At 33.8% G+C, this 20,950-nt stretch overlaps 1 protein-coding gene across 1 annotated transcript in view; it reads right to left on the reverse strand.

Annotated features, from left to right (window-relative positions):
- Positions 1–622: 622 nt before the first annotated feature.
- LOC113492919 (5-hydroxytryptamine receptor 2B) overlaps positions 623–20,950 on the reverse strand; it is an 87,689-nt gene continuing 67,361 nt past the window's right edge. Inside the window, exons 6-10 of the mRNA XM_026870648.1 lie at positions 15,433–15,561; positions 13,878–14,078; positions 4,752–4,921; positions 2,886–3,012; positions 623–1,120 (exon numbers count right to left, since the gene is read on the reverse strand). Of these exons, the coding sequence (XP_026726449.1) occupies positions 928–1,120; positions 2,886–3,012; positions 4,752–4,921; positions 13,878–14,078; positions 15,433–15,561 (820 nt within the window). The 3' untranslated portion in view covers positions 623–927. The remainder of the gene's footprint in view (positions 1,121–2,885; positions 3,013–4,751; positions 4,922–13,877; positions 14,079–15,432; positions 15,562–20,950) is intronic.

Genomic DNA, 20,950 nt, shown 5'->3' on the forward strand with positions numbered 1-20,950 from the left:
AATTACGGAGATTGAATTAACAAAGGATTAAAACGGTACAATAGGTAATTTTAAATGTTAAATAAATACTTTTCTTTTTAGGATAATACAAAACAGAAGATTCTTAAACCATAGATTTTACCACACAAAATTATTGGCAATGTCGATCAACTGATCAACTTTTGATAACAGGATCAGAGTGAAATGTGATTATTATTTCGAAATAGTTTGAAGGTTGTTTTTTATTTGAATACTTTTGTGATATTATTAAAAACAACTCCACTTTGACGGGTACGCTACAGGAACGAGGATTCGGATAAAAAAACCAGTGGAAAATACGTTTATTTCCTTAAGCTGATAAATTAGTTACACTTCAACTTATAAACGATTAGAACAATATTAAATTTTGAAATTTTTGGCACTATTATGACTTAAATAATTTCAGATACGAAACTATTCGTCAGACTTCAGATCTAATCCAAAATGACAATAAGATCTATTATTCACTTTAATTTGGCAGTATTTGTATGAAAAAAATGACTACATACAAAGTAATTTATCAAATCAGAAGATGAAACTATTTGGAACGGATTTTATTACAATTTTTTTGAACATTAGTTGTACTGCAGTTAAAAAATCTTTAAGGTGTAAGTACAGTGACGTGTCAAACCCCTCGCGTCAATTGATATTTATAGAAACATTAACACTGTCACTTTCATAAATTGCATCCGTAAATGCATTGTATGTTATCAAAATGTCATTTTAAATAATTTTAGTACATTTGTGCAATTTTGTTGTTAACGAAGGAAATTGTTAACGGAGTTTTCCATTTTATAAAGCTTATTTCAAATCTGAAAGATAAACATAGTTAAACGGCGATAAAATCCGCTGAAAATAGTTTTATTTAAACAGTTATTTTACATATATCATTAAATCACAAGAGTTTATCTAATACCTAAGATTAAAATCTCCTAAGGGTGGGTCCATAAGAACTGTTTCGGTGGTTTCTGGCGCAGCCGGTGAGGAGGTAGGCAGAGCTGTTGGTCGTAATGATATGGCTAAAGGCAGGGCTGACCTGGCACAGAGCTGAGACGCGCCTCGCGTAGACCCGACGGAACGGTAGCGGGTGCAGCGGCCGCGTCTACGAGAAAAACACTATCATTAACAAGTCGCATTATAGGAGAGTGAATTTTATCTTCATTCCTCGCACCTGAACTTGGAAAGCTATGTTGTCGTCGCAGATTTAACACAAAGGATTTTTATCTACAGATTATACACCGTGATTTTTTAGTCGTCTTACAAAAGCAGCCCAGTTCATGTATCCAATGACTAGAAAACGTTCATGTTAAAAAAAAATGGTATTTATGAGATTTTTATAGAAACACAGCTCTGTTGCGAGCGTGGTCCGAGCCTTGTAACAATGGTGAGGGGCGCGGGCGGCGGCATTTTTATAATTTTTTAGATTTCTCATGTTTCATTTTTCTTCGTACCTATTATCTTAGTTGAAGAAAAAAAAAATCGCGCCTTCGTGTATTTTATATCGGATACATGAACTGTGCTACTTTTGTAAGACGACTAAAAAATCACCGTGTATTTCAGGGCTCAGTAGTAGGTAGTTCATATTCTTTTAAATTTTATATTGCTTTGGGATTTCACTCACTTAGATGTTGGAGCACAATGAGTAATACAATTTAATTTTCAAGTTATATTTGACACCCAAAAAGGAGGGGCCAATAGCAAAACATTCTACAAAAAATGAAATTATACATGTTTCCTCTAAATGTTCACGAGAACAAGATCTTTTCATGTTGTTCATGTTTATGAAGTTAATTAGACATTTAATTAGTCGGGTGTTTGCATAAATCTTCTAAATAGGTTTAATCATGCGCGCCTAAATTATTGTTTTAATAATTAAATTTTAGAACGTAGATATCTAAGAATGTTTAATTTGATGACGTAAGATATAGGCTGTTTTGTTTGCAAGAAATAAATATGGGAATAAAGTAGGCTATTCAAAGCGAAAGTATATTACCTGTTCATGTAACTTAGATGGCCTTATGTAGAGCTTATATTAAACATTATAATATGTAGTCAAAAGTTCTTACCAAATAGTTCGATTATGGCATTATCAAAATAATTATCATATAACTAAAAGATCAGAAGAATATCAATACAAAATTAGTTTTCGTAACCACGTTAAATCAGCTAAAAAATCTACATACCAATTACTTAAGCAATAAGGTTCAATTTTGAATGCCATGATCAGGTATCCTGTGCTTGTACTATGGAATCTTAAACCAGTACTGTTGCCATTCAGGCAGCAATACGGCGTATAACTCCGCATATTTATCATCATAGATAGCAGAAATTATAACTCTGATTCAAACATTTGCATAAAAAATAATGGTTTTCGATATTGTTATTATAATGTTAGTATTCATTTAGTCTATTAACACTAAAAGGTTTAAGCCATGAAAAATAATTTGATGATATTTATCGATGTAGTATTTCACTTCCGTAATTATATCAGGGTCGAAGATATTCAAGTTTTATTTAGTATGATGTAATAATTATGTATATTATTATACGGCAATATCTCATTGAAATATTAAATTGCAAATTCAAATAGTAAGCTTTCAGTTAGAAGCATTAATAGTTTTTTTTTTTAATTTATGTAACAAAATGGTTGCACAAACATTTTTGCTAACGCATAAAGCATTAATTATATACATGTCATTTTTTGTCAAATGACTAGAATTCTAAATATTTTGCTGTTTATCAGACCTTAACATGATATACGACACAAAAAGAATCGATATTTCATTTAATCTTCTCCCATAATTATCCCTACAAAATTTTGCCAAGCAAAAATGAACTCTATTTGCAATTATTTAAAAACTCTTTACCTGGTACAGTGACACCTCAATAGTCTAAGGAAGGCGGCTCTGAAGGTTCTGTTGAAGACTGTGTAGATGATAGGGTTAATGGTAGAAGACACGTAGCCCAGCCAGAGGCAGATATCCACAACGTGTTCTGGGGAAAGGGAAAATGGTTATAACAATCAAAGATGTAACACAACATACATTAATTATTAAGTCATCAACTTTGACTTACAAATAAACATCTTCGGCCTAGCCTTTTTCCCAACTATGTTGGGGTCGGCTACCAATCTAACCGGTTTTAGCTATGTACCAGTGTTTTACAAGGAGCGACTGCCTATCTGACCTCTTTAACCCAGTTACCTGGGCAACATGATACCCCTTGTTGACTTACAAAATAAACAATATTAATAATTAATAATTATCATCTCCCTGAGGGACTTCCCCTCAGGGAGATGATAATTGATTGATAATTTATCAGACGAGAGAGTCATTTAAATCAGTGAAGGAAAAATTGGACAAAGTTTTCTATTTCATATACATCTTGTTATGACTGTTCTATCTCATCTATTTGAAACATGAGTCCCGTTTAATATCAAATCAAGTTCGTTCAATCATATGCATGTAGACTTTAATAAGTAATTTGTAATGCGGCTGTTATCACAGTATTACTTATAACTAACTTTTCTAAAACAAATAACGACTTTACTAAGCCAATGTTTTCGGCCAAATACCAGAGCAATTTCATATACCTTAAAGCCACAGTTACAAAAACTTTTTTTGTAAAATACACGACGATTTAAAAGTTGCTACATTTTTGTCAGGTTGCCGAATAGTAACTTATATTACACAAAGTTATACCGAGAACTCGTAAGCTTCTGGAAAAATAAACCGTTCGATATTACTTTGGCTCTTGGCAATAGTTAGACTTTCGACCACAATATATTTTCTCATGCATCCCGCTATGCAATAGTCCATGAACACAATTTAGAATAGTTATTGTGTTTACTTAGAGATTTTACGTAAGTGTAAATGTTTGGTCTGATGATATATTAGTATATACAATGACCGGATAATCAACTAGGTCTGTTTCAAAGGTAACAACAAGTCTTACAGCAAACGTATCTAATAGAGTGAGCTGCCGTAACTTACGACTATAGGGAATAAAAAAAAGCAAAAGTCTTTAAGTCTTTTATTTATTCCTGTATTGCCATAAAAATGAAAAACACGCGAGCCGACGAATATCTATCAATAATCGTTTTCTTTAAGTTTTTCGACAAACGGCAAAGCTTTAGAATCCTACGTCATAAACCGTGATAGGGTATTTTATCAAGAACTACCATTCTTATTAGGAACTTTTAATTGGCCTACAAAATTTACATCAACAGCAAGTCGATCTGCAGTTGTGCAACTTTAAAAAACAATTGCAAGACGAATCGCAAACAATTTTAATTAACTTAAGGAACAACTGTTTGAAGACTTTTCAATTTCATGAATACTTAAATTGTGGAACAGAGACGTCGCTATACGCAGTGTATGGTTGTCTCGCTCTTACAACTGCATTTTTTTTACTTTCAGGGCGGTAGGCTTAGTTGCCTTTGTTTCAGACTTTCGTTTTGTAAGAAGTTTGACGTTAAACAATCTCAGTCATTAGTTACTTGAGTTTAATATCAGTATACCTTAATGTACAAGGCATTTATCACATTTATTAAATTTCTATAATAACTCAGATACCAAAAAATTCTTTTTCCCTAACAAATCTCCACGCATATCTGATGTTAAGAATCTACTACTCTTAGGTAATACTAAATCAACGTCAACTAAAACTGAACCTAAACAAATTCAGACAGAGCATACTATTGTCTAACATCTATAAATCAGGCAGTAACTCACCGGGTACAATACAGGCTGGACACGCGGCAAACAAAATGTTCAGTAAGAAGAATGGCGCCCAGCACAGCACGAACGTGAAGAACACGAGACCGAGGACCTTCGTGGCCTTCTGCTCGTTGGCCACCGCGTTCGCTGAGAGAGACCTCCCTTTTTTGCGATTGGCCAGGAATCTGGAACAAATGGAATTTATTAAGACTGGTTTGTATAGAAGTGCAGGGCAAAGAATGGTTTGTTTTACCCCTTTTACCGACAAGACGGTCAAGAAGAAAATAGTGTTGAAGAAAAGTCTTTTTGGAATTTCTGAAGCTGGGCTGGAAGATGTAAAGTAGGTGTCGTTGATTACTTTGAAGCTAAATCTAGATTCAATCGCAAGGCTTGACTCTGTGGCAAACCTCAACATATTTGTATAGGTACTTGTCTTGTCATTTATGATTCGTAATATTGACATGATACAAATTTAATGTTACAGAAATAATTTTGTTGAAGATTTAAGTATTTGAAAACTTGTTAAGATATGCTGAGACACATAAAACTTTTTACTAATCGCATTTTAGCCAAAAAAACTTTAAAAGATATTAGCATTAGTATATTAAGTATGAAACATGAAGCAAAATCCTTTTAAACCAGTCTGTATGAAGCAGTTTCGTTAACATTAATCATAGAAATATATTAAATTGTAAGTTCACGTGAACTCGCTTGCAATTTATCATTTTATACAAATATGTCAGAAGTTAGTGAGGGCTCGGCGATGTCAAAGAGTAAGATAACTCCGTATATTGGTTTCAAATGAATGCTAATGTAGCTTGCTTTGAGATTCACATGTTATTTATAACTGTAATTAAAATGTATGTGTATGTAGTTCATAGATGAAGAAGTGAAAACTAAAAGCAAGGTAATAAAAATATTCTCTAATTGTGAGGGTCTATGCAAAAGTTCTGTGAATAATATAAGATATATAATTTTTCATTTTTTTGCAGTCATAAGTTGGACTTTTGAGGAAACTTGTAATTAAATTGTAAAAGTATCAAACTAAATTGTTTGTTTTTACTAAACCTAATCTAAATTTAACATGGTATCTTAGGAAATTAATATCGCTTGCCGCCAAGAATCGCAGATGAACAGACTAAAATCTTATAAACCCTCATAATCAACACATAACACGGGGTTTAACCCCGAAAACACTGCATTTGGCAAAGGAAACAGACTAACACCAAGTTTAATTTCTAACTGTTTCTACTTATGTCAAAAAGAGTTATTGTAATAGCAAAACGAGGCCAAACTAGCGTCTAGTTCCAAATTTAAATTGCACATAAAACGCTTGAAAAGTTTTTATTCTACAGCAGATTTATAAATACAGCGATCGGAAATGCAGTCAAGAAAAAACCGGTCAACTGCGAGACGGACATGCAAATAGCCTCTTAATTTGTTGGAAAGCATATATTATATTTGCGAAAAAACAAATGAATGACCATAATAACCATGATCTTTTCTATCGCCAATATCATCATTGAAAACTTCAGCTGAGAGCTGTCATGAGATACAGATATTAAACCTTGGAGTTCTGTTTTACCCTTTGGGTATGGAATCCTAAAAACGCATATTTTCGAAACAAAAAAAAACATTAAGATTAACTTTATGGTCCATTTGTACTGGAAGGACAAGACAAAATGAAGCAGTCGCATAGAAATTGACTAAATGGATAGCTAAGTGTTTGAGGCCGCTACGCCAAGCCCACTGAGCGCGACGTGTCGCGGGATCGATCCCGTAGGACAAGCATTAGCGTGACCCACGAATGCTTTTCCAGATTCTGTTTTTTTGTAAGTGACTTGAATGATTTCAAAACCCCCCGCGGCACAAGGATTCGATTTTTTAGTTCGAGTAGAAAATAAAAACTTACAAAACCACACCTTATTAATACATTAAAATGTCTACTAACTAAACCAGGAGCATAACTATAAAGGGAATTAACTACGCAATCATAATAACGATTAAACTTCACAATCTTCAGATCCAATCTTTGGCGAAGCAGTTTCATTTATTCATATTTAAATGCGTAAGTTTTAATTAATGTTTACATTGAGGCTTAAAGGATTTGGGTCAACTTTGAAATTAGGAACTAAAGGATTCTTTGACACTTTTTTAATATAATTACTAAGTACCTTTGGGAAAAGAGAAATGGACATTGTTGTCCGTAATCTGATCTTATTTTTATACAATGATATTTTTTTTTGCCAATCTTCTATGGCTATAACTATAACTTCCCAAGAATAACGTGTACGCACTCAAGGTAAATACACACATAAGGTCAAACTTGTAAAACATTTTTGCATCGGGTGTTAAAAAACAGAGGAAGCTTATAGCATTCCGAAATAGTATAGACTATAAGAGAATTGCACCAACAACATTAAAGGTATGTTAACATTATCCAATTAATTGGAAACTCATTATCGGTAAAAGTGGTCCATGCCTCTGTTAATTGAACGATGAATCGAAACTCGTAAACGTTACATGATTGAGTGTTAAATTTCTCTACAGTTTAACTTGGTAATCACTTTTAACTCTTTATTTAAAACTAGACCAAAATAATTAAAAATAACACGCCAAAATGTTAATATCCTATTCGCAGAATTAACTGTTTCATTTCATTTCAAATTATTCTCGATAACGACTTTAGTCTAATTAGGAAGAATAAGATATTTTTCCAATAATATTCATACTATAAAGTAATAATAATAATACCCTATCACATTTTAGATTTAATTTCTCAACAAAGCCTCTGCATGTTGGACCTGTGTCCTCGTGCACGCCTTTAAAAGGACCGGGTGATTTTGAAAGATACAAAATATTATGCACAATTTTCCCCTTAGTTCACTTTCGATCTGTGTCTGTGTTACACGCGGTGTCTGCAGCCAAAGCCTTTTCAGTAAACGATCATACGAACGCACTTGATCCATATTTATCTACTTAAACATTAAATATAAATACACTTAGAATGGATGACCTACAGTTATCATAGAGCACTTCTCAAGTCCAGCTGTTAATAAATAAAACATATGACACCTTTGAACAAGCAGCCAACAATGTTACATCTGGAATCATAAATAAACATGGAAATGTTAATACAATGCAAGAGCCACTTGCAAAGCGAGCCACCGGCCAAAATTTATTCAGAAATTCTACAATAGAAATTGAGGAAGATCTTGTGGCCTCAATTTTAAGCCTTGCCTTTAATAGTCGTTTAAAGACAATATATGTTGTAATGTCATTGATTGTTTTAATAATATGCTGAGTCAATTTCAATGTTTACCTAATCAAATCAAGCTAAAACGCAGCTGAACAAGTTGATCGACCACTGGTTATGCAGGATCGGTCCGTGGATGGTTGGCAATCAATGCCACAACGAGTTCCTCCGTGTTTTGGAAGCACGTTAAATTGTGGGCACTTGCTGTTGTTTGAACATCTTTAACAGTCGTTACCGGCAACTAGAAGCTAGAAGTCTGACAACCAGTTTTACCAAGGAGTGTCGTGTTGCCCTGGGTTAAGAAAGTCAAATACTCAGTCGCTCCTTGTAAAACACTGGTACATAGCTGTATTCGGTTAGACTGGAAGCAAACTCCGACATGGTTGGGAAAAGATAGCTTTTAAATGATGATTGATGGTAAATAAGTAAATCAAATCATCCCGCCATGGTCCACTTCTGACGGAGTTTTTTTTTAAGATTTGCAGGAATCCAATAAGAAGTCGTTTCCTTAGACAAGAGTATTTTAGAAATTCACTTGACAGGTATCAGAAACTTGAATTGCCTCGTATTAAGTGATAATGTTGCAAGGAGAAGTAAGGCTTTATGGGTGTTAAAATGTGAAAGTAGTAATTATTATTAAGATTCCAAGCACGTGTTGGTGAGTCTGAAAAAAATCCAAAACACTTTTCAACGGAAAATTCTAAGAAAAATATTTTGTTCCTTTGTATTGAAAATTCAGTGTTTGTTTTCGTTAATGGAAAGCTTTGCCATTTGTTTATGTTCGATTTCGGTCGACTAAGGGTGGAAAAAATGTTTGCGTGGTTGACAGAATTTTTAAGATACGAAAAATGTGCGTGTAAGTTAGAAAGTAGTGCATTGATTTCATAGGAAATAATTAAAACTGGTGATCGGAATAATTAAATTGATGATTAGTTTACGCTTGTTCATTTTTTAACAATATTAGTTTTGGTTTTGATCCGGGATCATTGGTCTATTCTTATAATCAATTATTATTCAGCTGATACGCCGTGAGTAGATGTATTTTGATAAGACGACCAAGAATGTTTTTAACATAACTCTCGATTTTGATAACTGACGAAATTAGCAAGGATAAAATGTCATATATTGAGAATCATCGAACCCATGTTTACTCTATTTATATATACCCTTATTTATTATGTTAGTTACCAATATAGTTAATTTCGTACAAAAATATTTGGACCAGGGATCCTTGACCAGTTATAGATTTATCCCTTTCTAAAACACCGATTATCATTTGACAAAACTGAGAATGTAAAAGTATTGTACTATCAATAGTTACACTGTACATTTTTACCTCAGTTCTGGTCTGTAGAATGTATTTTTCCTGTACCGCACATTTTTTGGCAATAGACGGATCGTTTTAAATTCACAATGAGCAAAAGTTAAAGTTTATTTCACTTTTTACTCAGTTCTTGCATATATTTATGTAATAGAAAAGCAAAATGCTAAGAATATTCTAAAAGAGGAAATGTTTTACGTTTACGTCGAGTTGAATATTTTGAAGTACTTTTAACTTGGTCATTAAGTAAAATTTATGAAAAAACGGGAAAATACATTTTATTTTGTTTTTGGCTTTTATACACTGTTAGAAACAGATCCATCTAATTTCACTGAGGCGAAGATATCTTTAATTTTGGAAAAAAACCTGAAATGTCAGAATTTAGATGAAAATGTCATAAAATAATCCAGCATTTGGATTTGAAATGGCAATTATTAATGGTATTTGTTCATGAAATACGTTTATTGCCTTAACTTACTGCAGTGCTATAGTACATTTATTTCATCTTACTTTTTGGGTTCCGCGATATAATAATGAAAATCCTTATCCTCACTTTGTTTGATCAATTGAAATATTAGATATAATTAGGCAATGAAAATAAATTTAGTAATCAAAAAAATATTTTGGAGACATAATGTATTCACAATGCAAATTTTGATGATTAGACTACATTTCTTTCTTTTATAAAATTATTAAGCACAAGCAAATAAAGTCGCACTTTAGACGCATTTACCTATATAATTTTGGCAGCAATATTGTAATAAGCAATTTAATTTATTAAAATGAAGCTATTACAATACAAAAACCGATCAAAAATCACTTCAATTGAACAAAATACGTAATACCACTCACAACTTTTAATACAATAAACCTTCTGAAAATAAAGCACCGTTACAGTTCATTCAGCGTAACAATAAGCCCGTATTTTAAAACTGTTATTCATCACTGGGTCCCGACAATTAACTGTTACTGTGGTTAAAACATCTGACGATTCCAACCAAAAGTATTATTTGCCTCCAACATTTGTGTTGATAAATTAAAATAAATGTTGGGGTCGTTCCGAGAAATTCCCGCTTCAGCTTTCATTGAAAATGTGAAGGAAAATTTTCTTTAAGGACTTTCTCAAAGTTTCGTCAAACGTTTTCCAAAGAGTTGCTCCCTTCGGGCTAATCATCGGGTCTTTAGTCATTTAAATTCTTCGAATTGGATGACAATGCTTATAAATACTTAATTGACGTGAAAATTTTGCGCCGGTTAAGGGCAAAGTGTGTGTTTTTTTAGCCGATAAATTGATTGTTACCAGTTATCCCGAATTGTTTAAAGCTTTATGCGTTGATTTTAGATGACATTTCTGTTTTCGATAGCATTTTTGTCTAGTTTTGGTCACATGAATTAAATACATATTTGCGAATTATGTTTTGATAAGCGTATTATTTTAGTCAAGTAAGTATCAATCTATACTAATACTAATACTAATACTAAACTAATCTATACTAATAGATAAAGCTGAAGAGTTTGTTTGTTTGTTTGAACGCGCTAATCTCAGGAACTACTGGTCCAAATTGATAAATTATTTTTGTGTTGAGTAGACCATCTATCGAGGAAGGCTTTAGGCTATAAACCATCACGCTGTGACTAATAGGAGCGAAAATACAATAGAAAATGTGAAAAAAACAGGGCAGGTATAAATCATAACTTATATCTTCTACCCACGGGGACGAAGTCGCGGGCAACAGCTAGTAATATATAAAGTTGAAGAGTTTGTTTGTTTGTTTGTTTGAACGCGCTAATCTCAGGATCTACTGGTCCAAATTGAAAAATTCTTTTTGTGTTGAATAGACCATTCATCGAGGAAGGCTTTAGGCTATAAACCATCACGCTGCGACTAATAGGAACGAAGATACAATGTAAAATGTGAAAAAGAAACAGGGCAGGTAGGTATAAATCATAACTTATATCTTCTACCCACGGGGACGAAGTCGCGGGCAACAGCTAGTTTTTAATACGATTATTAGTGGTAGGATGTTTTTTTTGTAATTCAACTATTTGCACCGCCTGCTCACATGAAGTGAAAGCACAAATTAACAAAATCAAAACTTTGGAAGCCTTTGCATAAAATTTAACTAAAGATTTTATAACCTTACTATACAAATCCGGATCTTATCTGAATGGGCTGAACAAAGGGATAAGCTTTTATTGTTTAAATTGGATCCAAAATATACGAATTCGAATCAAATGAAACGCCGGAATAATGGTTATTTGAAACTCCGATTGTTCGTAATAAATAAAGAGCTGTTTATTAATTTTCTGTTTGTTTATTAAAAAGTAATTCTTTTGTTAGTGTTCCATGTTTTCAAATATTAAATGTTTAACTTAGTTGTTCAATGTTTAACGTAACAAATGAATTGGTAAGAGGTTTTTGTTTTTAGATAGTACGTGTTGAAATCAATATATGTAGAACAGAACAGGGGTCATAGTAAAACCAAGCAACCTCCATTAAATAAATATTTATGTTAAAACAGCCATGGCGGATGAATTAACCCCCTCTTTCATTTAGGCATCGTACAGTAAAAACTACCGACACAAATTGAGAACCTTCTTCTTTTTGAAGTGGGATAATGAGTTACCATTTTCCCTCCGATGCAAGTAAAAGCCAAAATCCAAATTTATAGAATATACAAATAAGAGTTTAGCACTTTCGGACGAGACATGATGGTGTGTGGTCCAAATTAAAAAAAAAATTGTGTTGAATAAACCATTCATCGAGGAAGGCTTTAAGCTTTAAGGAAAATGTGAAAAAAATAGGGCAGTTATAAAACATAACTTACATATTATTATATCTTCTACCCACGGGGACGAAGTCGCGGGCAACATCTAGTATATTATATGGAGACGTTAACTTATTTCAATTATATTTTCTTGGCCAACCTATTCCCAAGGGGTAAGAAAGAAAACGGATTTACTGGATAATCTAGATTTTTTGTTCGGCGGCTCGATCACTGGAATAGGCCACTTGAGACTAGAACAGAAATCATATAGGCTTCGCGTCATTCGCACGAGGTACAAACAGATATTAACAGAATATACGATAGCATGTTTTAAATAAATAAGAACTAAATTTCTAAACAACATAAGGTCGAAAATACCATGCACCGTTAATTAAATTGTTAAAATATATGTCCTTAACATTAGTACATACTGGAGAAATATATCAGAATGCTCGCAAAAATACCTCTATTTTTGCGCTTAAGGATAGCTGGTATATGATCAGTTTTTTGACATCCTAGCTTAACTTGACTTAGCTTAAAACTTATTTTTTAATGCGATATAACGCCTGTGCGGACTTCAGAAAAAGGATACTGTGTTGTAAATAAGCGATATTCATTCGGCAAAGCAGAGGGCAAACACAAGTTGATGTTTTACCAAGGCAAGGCTTTCTTGGCTGTATCATTCTGGGCTCCTAATGTCCAAAACCACCAAAGTCCCACTTTTCACCTTATGACAAGCTTTAACGCATTTGCAATTTACCGCGGCGCGGCGCCCAGACTAACCCAAACTATTATGTTCGCTATTGTATTCTGAATTAAACATAATGAATCTGCTAAACTATCATCAATAATTAAATTAAATTACAGCAATTAGTAGTATATGTATAATAAATTAAGCTTCGAGGCCCGCCGAGTAAATCGTAGATTACAACCAGAATTTCTACTAATAATTTATTACTAATTCCAGGCGTAATTAGGTTGGTTAGCCTTTTACATTTTACCTGCGTAATTACTCAAAGTTATTATATTACATGGGTTCTTAAATCAAATTATTTTAATTTGGGATTACTTCTGTAGTTGCTGAAATAATAATTAGAAATTAGAATTAACATGATAGAGAACGGAGTCGATAAGAAAACAAAAAATGGAAGAATACTCAATACTCAATCATTTATTGCGATCCACAATCATACTCATACAAGACTTCAACGTATTTTGAGGGCAAAATCAAAATCAATCAAAATCAAAATTCATTTATTCAAATTAGGCTACTAAGTAGCACTTTTTGAAGGTCAGGTTACATTGGACAGCACCCAGTTTCGCCCACCCATCACCGCTTCCTAAGTGCTTTTGCTAAAATAGATGTAAATAGGCAAAGGATAAGTTTGACTTTTACAAACTAAAATGCCCCGGGCCTCTTGAACTGCCTGAGCAAGAGCAAGAATAACCTAGCGTTCTTAGTTTCTACTGTCACCTCGGTTAGTGATCTCATTGATAATCTTATCATCAGTCGCAGTAAGAAGACCCTGTTCCATGTATATGGTTCAGGCTAGATGTACAAGGCAGAAAAGAAGTTGAAAGCCCTCAGAACCCATTAGGGCTGATGCCTACCGGGGCAGCGGCAGTATCCGAAAGGCTTACCATAGACCCGGTACACCAAGGACAAAAGAAGGAACATGGGTGGATTTTAGTCAGTAGAAGTTTGACACTCTCTTTAAGTGGAAGAAGTTATTAAGTTCAGGTGTCAATAATCCAACAAAGCACCACAAATAAATTAATTAACAAAAACCACTTACCTGAGCGTCAAAGCATTAGGAGCAGCAAGAGTGAGTTTCAAAGGCCGTAGCCTCGCCCGCCTGGTTTCAGCCGCTATACTGGGAGGTGTCTGCGTGGCGACGTCGTGGCCTCGTCTGCCGCCCGAGGAGCCGGTGCCGCAGCCGTTCATGTACGACAGCTGGGGATGTGAGACGCTCATGCCGACTTTGTTGCGCTGGGCTCTGAGGAATTTGTAAAAAAATGTATCAAGTGTGTATGTATTTCTATGAATGGAAATTTTAGAAAATTTTGAGTGAGTAGTAAGTTGGGTGGTAAGGTCTAATACTTGCGCTAATTCATTAAAGGTTTATTAATCATCATTCCATTACTGTGTCGTTTTTCATTAAAAACAATGCCAAAATAAATATTTTTATTTTGTTTCAAACAGTCAGGTTTTATGAGTAAGAGCTGATTATGATACCAGAACCGGTCATAATAGCAGTGATTTCATGAAAAAATATCAAGACAACAACATAAACGTACTAAAAATTATAACAAGCAATAGCAATAAATATCCTAACAATCTGAACTAAATCCCATCCTAAACGAGAATGCGATATTATAATCACGTGTATACCACTTAATAAGGCGAACCAATTAAATTAAAAGGCAGGCAATCAATTAATTGAATTAATCGCTCAATACAATGATCCGGCGTCGTGGTCACAGAGAGCCTACTAATGTGGAAGGGAGATGACGCTCTACGCCATATCTAGAGTGCTGTCTCGTTTCCACAACTGCAATGACATTACTTTAAAAAAATATAAAAACTCAATAGAAAATCTAAAAATCCACGTTTTTAAATGTCACCTATTAATATCGTATCAAAATCGGTCCAGCCGTTTTTATAGTTGTAAATTGCATTTACATCGGGTTTGAAGCTACCCTGAAAATTTCAGCATGCTAGCTTATCGGTAAGTGTCTCATAATTGAGTTACAAAAATGCAATCGGAACGACAAACAAACAAGAAAAGCGAGTTTATAAAAACGTGGGAAAATGGGGATAGATTTCCAGATCACACATTATTTAGAACCTTCAATGATGGATCTTTAACATCCATATTTGTTTGATGGATAATTTGTGGTCGTGGTCAATCGTCGATGACCACAGCTCTTCTAATTTGGAGTGATTGGATTTACTATGTAGGTAATGTATCCCTATGAAGGTAATGTTTGCTTTAAATGGAGTTCATTTGTGGTCTGTGGTTTGATAAATGTTTATGTGGTGACGGTTCGTTGTGAAGGCTTTTCAATCAAAGTTAGGGAATGATTAAGTGCATTGTATATCTGTGGGACGTGTGTAACAAGAATGATAGAAAAAAATGTATGTACAAAGATGCTGCTTTTATAAAAAAACTAATAAGGAGGTTCGAGATGAAATTATTTACATTTCCAGTCTACAGGTACGACTTTACATGTAATAAAATAATATTTCATTAAATTGAATTTACCTTTTCAAAGCAAACTCCTCAATAACATATCTTATATTACATTTTCATTTTAACCTACAGTGGTACGTTAAGTAATAAATCTAACCTGGTTGTGCTTGTAATCCTCCACGTCAGCTGTCTCGACACGGTCCTGTTCGGGGACAGGTCTGGGGAACTCCTGACGCCGACTCGCCGCATGCCCTGCGACGGACCATTGTCGTAGCCACCGCATTGTCTGTGGGCAAAATTAAAGCTATACTAGATGTTACAGCGCACGTTGGTTGTCGTTTCCTTGGGAATGCTGGGATGAAATATAGCCTTCACTGCCCACCCCTTGAACTATTCCCCCTTAAAATACTTAAAAACCGAAGGACACATAGTTCATTTAGCGCATTTAGTTCACATAGCTAGATTTCAAAGCAGTAGGCCGTACCAAAAAAACATACGAAATTTTACACCCCGTTCAGTTATTTCAAAACTGGTATTGCTTTTTTAACTTTGTGTTACACACAATAGAAAATGGACTGTGAATAACACATACAGCGTCAGATCACTGTATAAACACTTAAGCTTAATCGATCGACAACTAACAAGAAACAAAGTAGATACTCCTATGTACAAAAACAAAATACTCGAACTGTACTCAATAAATCCTGCCAAAGATAAAGTACTTAACGCTGAACACTAAAACAACATAGTAATATCTAATAAACAATAGACGTACGAATATAAGCGGCCTTCCTTCTAAATTAGACCATTGACGCCAGAACATACAGACTGAATACCCGAGAGAAATCACCTCATAAAGTACCGCAATAATGCACATGATATCTACAGTAAGCCGTCTTCAAAACGGGTATGTGTTTATTGGCGTATCGTATTTTGTAGTGCCAGAGATCGTAGCTGAGTGTAATCCGTTAGAATTGAACAATAATACTGGTAAACTAGAGTCTGCTGATGGTGGTCCAAAGATGGATGATGATGATGGACTTATAGTTGAAGCAATCGAAGCCTGCGGTCAAGTGAACAGTGCAGATTTGTTTAAAAAGCTGATGGTTGTACATAACAATCTTATATTTGACTATAAAATAAATACGTCTTCTGTAAAATGGCTCTAGTCTGTTAATTGTGGTTCATGAGATGCTGTCTGTACTAGGGATAGTCAAACTGACAAAGACAATTTCAATTGATGAAGATATTCTGAGTTATCTAGATTTTAAATTGAATAGTGAAAATACCTACTATTATAATATTTTTTAATAAGAAACTCATAAAACCTACTTTGAATAAAAAATAATGGGTAATGGTAATCTTAGTGATTTTTTATGTAACCAAATGACAGCTATTCCAAAAATCAAATCAACAAAACAGGTTTATCAAATAGGCAACAAATATAAAAAAAAATAGAGACGAATTAAGAACCTCCTTAGTTGAAATCCAAAGATACTTCGGCAAAATCCGATCAGAAGACGACAATAGCATGACTTGGGAAAAGGCTAGTCATGAGATGATAGTTTGTAAGCAATCGCCAACTAACCAATATTGGTAGAAAGCATGGACAAACAATTACATTAAGCTTTTACGGCCGATTATAACGCGGCCTGTATTTTATGTATCGGGTATTAACGGCCAACATTTGGCTTATTTTATGGTTGCAATTTGTTATGATCTTGTTTACAGTAATGTCCTCGCGGACATAGTTCGCTGGGTTTATGTGATTGGAATTTGTTTTGTTATTGATATTTGGAATTTGGGACAATAGCTTTGGGATCTGGGAGGCTGTTGCTAACTGAGTTTGAGCATAAGTTAGTGATACTGAAATTGTTGGGCCCATAGGTAAATTGGACGTCTTATGTGCGTGCCCATATCTGTAGTAAGCCCTAATTTAATTATTACAGTCTGAGTGAAGGTTTATCCAAACACATTTTAAGTGTACTAAACAGGTAAGAGGGAATGCTCAAATGTAAATGGGATTAAATAAAAATAACCTATTGTTTCTTCTATCCGATTTTTATGGAAAGCATTCCTCTAACATTATTAACGCGAAAGTTTGTATGTATGTATATGTATGTATGAATGTTTGTACCTCTTTCACGCAAAACCACTATACTTTCGAATTTAGACGAAAATTGATAAACAGATAGTTTATAACCAGGCTTAGCACATAGGATAGTTTAACCCCGATCTTATATGTTCCCTCGGAAACATTTTAGATTAGTTAAGGGTGGGCATGCAAAGCTAGTATATCCATACACAATTAAAATAATATCGGCACACCAGAATCTATCTCTACCAGATCAGTTTTAATAAATAACAAGTTTAAATTAGATATCAGAAGACAAAATTGCATTTACTTTCAAATATTTGATAGGAAATTGATCTATAAGCTTTCAATCTCCAGTGTGCAGTTGGTAAAGACTTTCTTTAAACGAGTTTGAATTTTATATATCTATGAGCGTAGGGTCCGTTTCAATGTGAATGAACTAACGCCAATAAAGATTTTATCTCCGTAAAAGCTACGTTTTGGTGTGAAAAATGTTGCCGTTACAATTTAAAATCCGCCACTACGTATAAGTACTAGAGGATAGGTTCTCAAGTTCTTATTAATCTTGTTATTTTATCTTTTCACATTTCATTTATTTATCTCTTTGTGTACTTTTATAGTTGTTTCTATCTCGAGTTCTTAAGCTAAAATCCGCCATTAGCAACTAAACATTACCTTTATTACTAAACAATATTCTGCAACTGCAGTGATGTTGTTATTCAATGTTAAATTTTTTCTTACATGGGATAAGGCCTGTGCCCTACAGTCGGACATCAACACCACAATTATGTTTTACTAAATATTGAATGGGATATTTATTTATTTGGAAGAATATTGTTACAATAGGTGTTACATAAAATAAGGTCTATAATATTCTGATTTTTCGAGCGCAAAAACATTTTACATTTAAAAATCCCCAGACATTTTCCACGATGTCCAACTCCGAATATATTCAGCAGCAGAGCTATCAATACCGTTTCCCGTCGATACTGATCTTGTTCACTGGTTCGGAAGATTATTACACTAAGGTTCACTTCTATATATTTTTTAAACTCGTTTAGATAAAACCCTTTGAAGGTATCTTCCATCGGAGTCAGACTCGTATTTTGTGCATACCTATCGAACTGAGATCAATGTTGGAAGAAATAGGAAGGAATAGGAATGAATTGGTGAGTTTTTGGTTTTATTCGCTAATGTAGAAGCTTCGATCAAGCTTGGCAAAGTAGGTTTGAGAACTATTCAACATGTAAATAGCCAAGTTTTCGTATTGGTGAAGCTAGTGAGATAAGGGCGTTGGAGATGAAACTACGAGTAGAAACGTCACTAACTCTACAAAAACACATTGTTTAGAAGGAGATCCCATTTAATTCCTATTAAGACAATTTTATGTGCCCAAGACCGGCCGGCCCTTCAAACTTCATACATTTAATAAAACAATTGTGTCATTTAATGGTAACATAGGTAAGTATAAAACTCTACTCTCACTAAAAATGTGGTTTTCGTTAAATATACAAGGTAATAGTTTCACAAATAGGTAAGTATACCGGTATAAGTGTAGTTTATTTCGGTAGTTAAGTTTCCATTACTGTATATTAGAGCGATGTCTGTGTAAACATACAGTTGGGTAGATGGCGCCGAAACGTTCGCAATTTAGAAAAAAAAGAAATTTGCATCACAGTCTAGATAGTCTTTTCTGTTTGCCCATCTTTTAAAAAAAAAATTTGGTTGCAGTAATTTGTCAAACCACGAAACTTAAATAAGGTACTATATAGACATGATGATAAATTCACCAAAAAATTAAAGAAATGTGTTAAGAACAAGACAAAAATGAAAAAAATAACTATCCAGTACAAGAAAACGTAGATCTAGATATCATCGTAGGAATGGAATTTAAATATTTATGATAATATTAACATATGATAATTATTAATAATACTTAAATTGCAGAGCCATATGATTCGTTTAATGACGTTAATTACCAAGTTGTTTTTATATCTTATTTAATTGCACATTATTATTTTTTAGAAGTAATTATAGACATTCATTAGAAACACACGTTACCTACCTATAGACACTACCGCACACAATATCCTCCCGTGTGTCCTCTCTAATCCGGGCTGGCTGGTTGCCAAACGGCTTACGTAGAGGGCAGGACCGTACCATCGATCATAATGAACGACCAATGTATGAATAAACCTGTTTGTTTCCAGCCCTTTGTAACGCATAAACAAAGTTCAGAAACAGGGATGAAAAATTATTGGTCCCGATCCAAAAGTATTGGGAATTTGTTTTGGCTTAGAGCTATTGTTAAAACTTGTGTTATTTATAGCCAGGGTTAAAAAGCTCTTTGAGCCATGTTCAACTTTTGTAGTATTCATTATAAGCTGAAAATTACGTACTTTTGACGTCCTATAATTAAAAAAAAAAAACAACCATTTCTTAAATTAGGATATTCTTTAATTTTATCTTCAGCAAAAATTACCTACCTTATCGTATAGGCTAAAATTAACCTTCAGTCTACTGTAAAAATAAAAATTACACGGCCCTAAAAAAGACGGATGCGACACTAAAAAACCGAGCAAAAGTCATTAAAGTGCCATCACAAAAAACTTTGTTCAGAGCAAAATAAATTACCATGAACAGACAGCTACCCTTAAAAGATTACCTCTATATCTCTATTCATAAAGGATAAAGATATTTTGAGGATGACAAAGGGAACATTTCCTTGCAGTACGGCCGTTTGTATAAGGCCGCGATTGACTGATACGCCGAAAATACCTAGACTCCGCGTGTGCCAATCAATTTTCTCCAAAAAACGTGTGATACTAAGAGCACTGTTCTCCTTGGTAACCCTTAAACTCAATTTTTATTTTTGTTAATTGACTTGTTATTTAAAGGAATGCTTTAATTTGCTTCAATTACGTTCACAAAAAAATAAACAAGATTCGTCCGAGGTCAGTCAAAGCACGTTGTCAACATCAGTCGTTGCACATAAACATCTACATGCATTTGGAAAGCCCGATTATCGTGGCATCATTCGCACCGATCATATGCGATCTGTCATCACGCACGGAAACGTACCTTTATGCTCCATATATTCCCTCTTCCAAACCCCCGATATCAACAGCTGTGCTCACCGCAAGTGAGTCTATCATTATTGGATCAATAGAGGATACTCATAGCTTCAGATAATATTTAATATTGGTGGTATTTGAGCTTGGTTAGAAATATGAGGAAGGATTTTCTGAACTACGGTTTTAGTGGGTTGTAGTCCGTAGAGTATGCAATAAATAATGTGATATTGCTCAGTCAAGCCTTAGGTAGTATACAGTTGTTGATTTATATTGTGTTCTTATATTACATCACTATTTACGATTCAGGGCGTAAATAAGTAATTATTAATTCAATGGTTCCCGTATCGATAAAAAAATACATTAATTTTGAAGTGAAAACCTTTTCCAGTCAAAACGATTTTCAAACAACAATAGCATCTATTTAAAACTTAAACAAGAAACCAATGAAAGAAATTCCAAAAAGAAAGACTACCTTTCAATGTTAATAAGCAACTTAAATTAATAAG

This window comes from Trichoplusia ni, chromosome 4 (assembly GCF_003590095.1).
Source record: "Trichoplusia ni isolate ovarian cell line Hi5 chromosome 4, tn1, whole genome shotgun sequence".
Taxonomy (NCBI): domain Eukaryota; kingdom Metazoa; phylum Arthropoda; class Insecta; order Lepidoptera; family Noctuidae; genus Trichoplusia; species Trichoplusia ni.